The 6,862-nt window shown below is 39.8% G+C and overlaps 1 protein-coding gene across 1 annotated transcript in view; it reads left to right on the forward strand.

The window, feature by feature from the left end:
* The window catches only part of LOC120320432 (dipeptidyl aminopeptidase-like protein 6), a 410,598-nt gene extending 410,119 nt beyond the window's left edge, over window positions 1–479 (forward strand). Inside the window, exon 8 of the mRNA XM_039371273.2 lies at window positions 114–479. Within this exon, the coding sequence (XP_039227207.1) occupies window positions 114–224 (111 nt within the window). The 3' untranslated portion in view covers window positions 225–479. The remainder of the gene's footprint in view (window positions 1–113) is intronic.
* The last annotated feature ends 6,383 nt before the right edge of the window (window positions 480–6,862 follow it).

The raw sequence follows: 6,862 nt of genomic DNA on the forward strand, positions 1-6,862 counted from the left end.
AATTCAACTATATCAGTCAAACATAGGGCAGCTCTACCTCCCATTTTCATCATCGGTAAATAGTTTCCATATAGTGAAAACTTTCGGTCTCTTAAAAACACCATTTCTTACAGTCGTTCCTCCATAAAAAGGCCCCGTTCAAGCCTTACAAAAGGGCTAGCAAAAACCCTTTCGACCCAGCAGCTATTTTTAGCGCGGTCGCAGCAACACAATTCAATCTTTAACATCGTCGCCTGTTGTTGTTATCCTACCCGCGCTATTCAAGGCGGCTGAGCAGCGCGAAGGTAAGATCAACGCCCACAACTCCGACGAGGGAGGAATCTTCGCCAGGTCAGGATCGACAAATACTTAAAAACGAAGATAAACCCCTCTGCTATTTGTCTAAAAATTGACACTTTTGTTGAAAAAAAACTAATAGGCTGTGATGCTAACGGGAATTGGAAAGTACAGACACAAACGACCACGGTGAGTCTCTTTTTAACTTTATCTTTAGTTCAAATCTCTTCATATGTAATAAAGGTAATGACCCCACTTTTACCATTAAGAACCTCTCGTCTCTAAACCACTATTAGAGACAGTAACTCACTGGAGGTTGCTAGATAAGCACTCTTTCTCGGACCACAGGTATAGAGAAACGACCCTCACAATCAACCCCTCAAAACTAGCAGTTTTCACAAACCCAAGGAAAAAAGACTGGCAAAAATACAAAATTATATTATGGTAAAAAATCCCAACGGATCCCCCTCCATCCCCCCAAACAATTTTTAGTCTTAACGAAGTAGTTTCAATTTTCACAGAAACCTGAAACTATGCACTAAAAAAGGCCTGCCCCAATAGCAAGCCCCAAAGAAAAAGAAAGAAAATGGACTGCAGAACCCTTTTTAACAGAGCCAAGGCAGGAAATGAGGAGGCCCTGTGGACCGCTTACAAGAGAGCCCTTGCAAACTACAAAAACGGCATCAGGAAGCAAAGCGATCCTCGTGGCATTCCTTCTGCTTAGGAATTGAAAATACAACTGAAGCAGCCAGACTTAGAAAAATCCTATCCAAATCTGCCACAACCCTACAATCAAACGCCACACTGGCAAGTATCGAACTGTGCATAGACCCAAAGGTCCTCCTTTGGGCCATACACAGCTTTAAACCATACAAATCTTCAGGTACAGACAAAATCATACCCGCACAAATCAAAAATGCGGGAAATATAGCCATAAACTGGCTTCTTGACATTTTTAAAAGGCCCCTTCATCTTGGACACCTACCACAATCGTGGCTAGAATCCCATATTGTCTTTATCCCCAAAGCTGGGAAGCCATCACACACGACCCCCAAGCATTTCAGACCAATTAGTCTGTCATCCTTTCTATGTACCAAAGACCCTTGAAAGAATCATCGGCCTGCATCTGAGATCAACTCTCAACCCTAGTCTTATCACAGACACGCAACACGCCTACTAGGAAGGGAATTCGTCAGAGACAGCACGACACTCTCTCGTCTTCAAGATAGAAAAATCTATGTCCCAAATGGAATATGCACTTGTAGCTGAATCTCACAGACAGATACAAAAAGCTTCAATAGCACTCTTTACGTGCAAGAAAGCAATAGGGCTCAAATGGGGCATGGCACCCTATATAGTAAACTGGATATATACGGCCATCGTCAGACCAATACTACTGTACGGGGTCGTGATATGGTGGCCGGCTCTGAAAAAGAAATCCAGCATAATAATGCTAGCAAAAATGCAAAGAGCTGCGGCACTCTGCATCAGCAGTGCTTTACGCACCACCCCAAACGAAGCCCTAAATGCCATACTCAACCTCCCAAGCCCAGAACTAGCTGGCATGGAACAGGCTACAGTAGCGGCAATCAGGCTTACAGATACCAAACAGTGGAACCCACAAGAAGCGGATCACTCATGTATCCTAAAAAACATTCAAATAGTCCCCCCCGGGACAGACTACAGCTCTCCAACGGAGTACATACAAACACCTTTCAACACAATCATCCCAGAGAGGGACGATTGGAACTCACGAACACCTGGCCTCCAGAATGCTATACGGACGGGTCAAAACTTCAGAACAGAGTAGGAGGAGGAGTTTACTCCGAACAACTAGGCCTACGCATCTCATTCAGACTCCCCGATTATTGCAGCGTTTTCCGTAACAAACAGACAATATGGGAAAACACCACACACTGTCGCCTAACACGCCAAATATAGCTCAAAAAGAACGTCAAAACTTTTAAAATTGATCAGAGCAAACCTCAGCACTGCTATGAGCGTCTTCACAGGGCATTGATTGATAGGCACCAATTCCAGAAGACTAAATGCCCCGTATAATGATTTCTGCCGTAGCCGTAGGAACGAAGAAGTGTAAGTCCGACCTGTCCGACACCAATCCATATCGGATACAAAAATTCACCAGCGCCTCTGGCTGGGGAAACTGCTAACTTCACACGAACATCGACAAGCAGGAGAAAACATACACGGTATCACAATGGACCTCTAATGGTCTAAGTGCGTCAGATAACCGACGGCCGGTAAAACCTAACCTAACCTAAAGTTTTTCTGAGCATATTCTGTTCTCCTCTGCCACGAAAATGTAAACCATTATAAATATGTTGTCGCAGAACGCCGAATGCGGAAAAGGTGAAGAGAGACATAGTAAATGCGAGAATAAAAACAAAAACAAGAAAATGCAGTCATAAGTTAGAGAAATTAAACTCCAAAACAAATCATTCATATTAAGTTAACCCCCCTTAAACATGGAAACAGCTCTTCATCCCTGTTATCGTGAGGGCCTTCAACGAGGATCGGAATGTGGGTGAGTGAACCAATCTAAATGAATATATAATATAAAGTCAAAAAAAAAACAAAGCAAAGCTAATTATTAAGTCAACCTAATGTGAATAATCTGTCCGTGGTATACTGCCCCAATCCAATTGCCCACGGCTGACGATATAGAGCATTTAGGTTCCGTCCGTTATATTTTTTTTGTTTTGATGTGCTGGATTGCAACTAAGCTTGCGCCTAAATGACTGTAATAATAATTTGATTAATAATGATCGTTAAGAAAGTTCTCATATGGAATCTCGCCTTAAGTTAATGCGCATTCCCTTCTCCGTTCGCTGTTCATTACCAAATTAGTTATTGTGCTGCGGTTATATTTTGCTATCTTAATGAAGATACCAGATGATCATTAACAACGATAAGAATATGCCTAGGAACGATGCGCTTAGTAATTAACCATTCATATGTAAGTAAAATAGTAGTCTAGACATTAGAATCAAATTCAGATTATATAGTATATTAAAATAATAATATAATATAGTATATTAATAACGAAACAACGCAAACGTAATCATGTCATAGATCTGAAATTTTATTTACGTTAAGCTTTCTGAAAGTTGTTGAATCAATTATTATGTACTTCATATCTTGATCCGCACAATTATGAGTGAGTAGATGAAATTCTTTCGCGACCTGGGGATTTGAATTATTTGATCAGCTACAATATGGGGTCTTTGTTAACAATTAAAAGTCAAAGGCATTGGTAGGGTGGGTAGCGACTTCGTGTGTGTCAAACATCTAAGACGCCACAAAATTAATCCTGGTGCTCCACAAATTTCCCTCTCGCTTAAATTACTTTTTTATTGGTTACAGTATTTGCTCTGATTTGTTTCTAGGGCAAATAGCTTTTGTATTTTCGCCATGATCGGATGGCTTATTAGTTTCAGACAGGGACTCTATAAATATTCTTAATGTAATGACAGGAGCAGATACAGCAATAACCACTTCCCATTCCGGAAGAGCTAGAAATTACAAGGGGTTCCGCGCCGCTGTACACTCTGCTATCCTGAGAGGTTTAGTTTACTACGCTGTTGACTGGTGTTAAACTAAAAAACACTTACTAGATTGATAGCTCGTTTGTTTTCGAATGATAAATTACTGATAGTGAACTGCACTAAATAGGGTAACTATATTCTTTTATTTCTGGACATCGTAGGTTTGCGAAAGTGGACACTGACGACCGAAGTATAGGTATTCTTTATTAAACTGCAAAGTAACTTTATTAAGAATCATCATCGGTGTGAGGAAACTGTTTATCGGTTGGCTGCTTGCAAAGTCTTTTTAACTGGAATACATAGTGTATGCGTAAGTGTACATACATATGTCCGTCAATTCTGATCAGCAGTTTTCTTAACAAAAGTTATACAGGAAGAATCATTCTAGGTAAAGGAAATAGCCCAAACATACGTAAAAATATATTTAAAAAATATATATATATATATACACCAATTCAAAATATATTGGTGTAAGATCAAATTATTATTTCCCGCAAAGAAAAAGGTCTAAGCGAAAATAAAATAAATAAATATATAAAAACACAAAATAGTAACATAAATACAAATTTTGATAACTTTTTACAAGACAAATAACCTAACAAAAACAATATGCCAATCCATCATAGTCCAGAAAAAGGTTTAGCCCTAAGGGAGATCCAGTGGCCGATACGCAGCCTTGTGCGATAACCCCTTGTAAGCATATATTTCATAAAGCTTGTGTTGAGAATAGATTTCACCCGGATAAAGAAAACGGATGCCCGGTGTGCTTTAGTAAAGTTCTGTTAAAGGATGTTAAAGTAGTTATTGGAAATTGCTCTCCGGAGCTAAGAATCGACCCGCATGAAAAGCAGACTGGACGATCAGTTGCTAGACAACTAGAACTAGGAGAAAGGCCACAACAGGTCAGAGATTTTCTGCAGCAACAAGAATTAATATCTAATGAAGGTTCACTAATGGCGGCTGCCGAAAGTAATCGAGGTGCCAGGGGTAACAACAATAATATGGACAGAGGTAATGGAACTCGGAGAAATGAACGTCAAGGTATACCTGCTAGAAGATAACATCGGAGTGACAACAATATTAATGACGATAATTGGTCGCAAACGGACATTGAGGCTTTAGCTAGAGAAACTCTGAGGCAGATGATGCAATCTTTAGCGATTAGAAACATTTAGGAAACTCAACAGCAAGAAAGACCATCCATGGCTAACCAAAGTGCTATTTCTCATACTTCATCCATTCTCGCAACCCATAGGGTCGCAAATATTATTCAGAAGTGGGGTGTGCGTTTTGAAGGAACATCTCAGGGTTTGTCTGTTAAAGAATTCTTGTGTTGACTCGAGAGCATCTAAATAATGATTTTGATGCACTGGTCAAATTTTTATCAACTTTTAATGTGCAAAGCTAGTTCTTGGCTTTGGCGAATGCCTAAACAAACAGGGAACCTTAACTGGCAACAAATTGCTACCGCCCTGCGTGCCCAATACACAGAAGGTCGAACTATGGCAGAGCTTCTCGAACAAATTCGTCCGCGTTAACAAAAACCCGGCAAATCGTTTGATACCTTTTACGAAGCTATTTGCAAACTTATGGATAAACTTTCAGTACAGTTCGAGGAAAAGGAATTAATTGAATTAGTTCAATGACATTTGCTTAGAAGAGAGATTTATAAACCAAATTGTTTGAATTGTAAAAACCGGTCGGAAAACCGAAAGGCAGGGGCATCCCTAAACAATCGGATGTCCCAGATGTAGATAAGGATTTAGCTAATTTATTTGAGAACAGGATAACGGAGAAGAAAAATATTGAAATAAAGCATCTTTCGTCTAAAGTAGTAATAGAAAGAGATAACACTCAACAGTCAAGAGAACAGAAATCAGGGTTTCGGCCATATGAAGAAAAGCTTCGAAACTATTATTTAGTTAGAGACAGAGTAATTTGTAAGAAAACTCCGACTAAAAAGCAAAATACAATACGAAAAAAAACAAGGGAGAACGCTATAGTCGAGTTCCCCGACTATCTGATACCCGTTACTCAGCTAGTGGAAGGGAAAAGGAGAGTCTTAAACACAGTTTTTGGCGGTTTGTAGGCGTTATAGTGGGCGTGGCAGAACGTTTCTTGGCAAATCGATAGAAATTTACAAGACCAATATAAAAATGAAAAAATATCAAACCATTTTTCAAAAGTGTGGGCGTGGCAGTTTTGGGCGGTTTGTGGGCGTTAGAGTAGGCGTGGCAACATGAATCGACAAACATGCGCTGCTTCTATGTCCCTGGAGTTTGTATGCTAAATCTCAACTTTCTAGCTTTAGTAGTTCCTGAGATCTCGACGTTCATACGGATGGACAGACGGACAGACGGACATGGCCAGATCGACTCGGCTATTGATCCTGATCAAGAATATATATACTTTATATGGTCGGAAACGCTTCCTTCTGCCTGTTACATACTTTTCAACGAATCTAGTATACCCTTTTACTCTACGAGTAACGGGTATAAATATTATTTGAGTTTAAGAAAAAAGACTTATGTTATGTTAAGACGAAGTTATGTAAACGTTTCCTTTCTTAATTTTACGGAATGGGGATTGCTTGATACAGGAGCAAATGTAAGCTGTATAGTTAAAGCCATTGTATCACAAGTGAAAACGGCCGATGCCAAGACACATAGGGTGTTAGGAATATTGAAAGTTTGTATGAAATATAAGGAAAATGTTCATGATATGGAACTGTATATCATTCCCACCATAGCTCAGAGACTTATACTGAGGATCGATTTTTAGAAAACGTTTGAGTTAGCGCCTAAGATAGTCGGAGCCATCGAAAAGCCTCTCGACTTGGAAATGAGCCAGGACTACTATCCGTTCAATGAGACTCAACTTCAAAAATTAGAAGCGGTGAAGGACTTGTTTCCAAATTTTGCGAAACAAGGTTTAAGGCGTACTTCGTTAATAAAGCATCACATCGATGTAGGATTGGCCACTCCAGTGAAACAAAGACACTACCCATTTAGTCCAGCCGT

Source organism: Drosophila yakuba, chromosome 2L (assembly GCF_016746365.2).
Source record: "Drosophila yakuba strain Tai18E2 chromosome 2L, Prin_Dyak_Tai18E2_2.1, whole genome shotgun sequence".
NCBI lineage: Eukaryota > Metazoa > Arthropoda > Insecta > Diptera > Drosophilidae > Drosophila > Drosophila yakuba.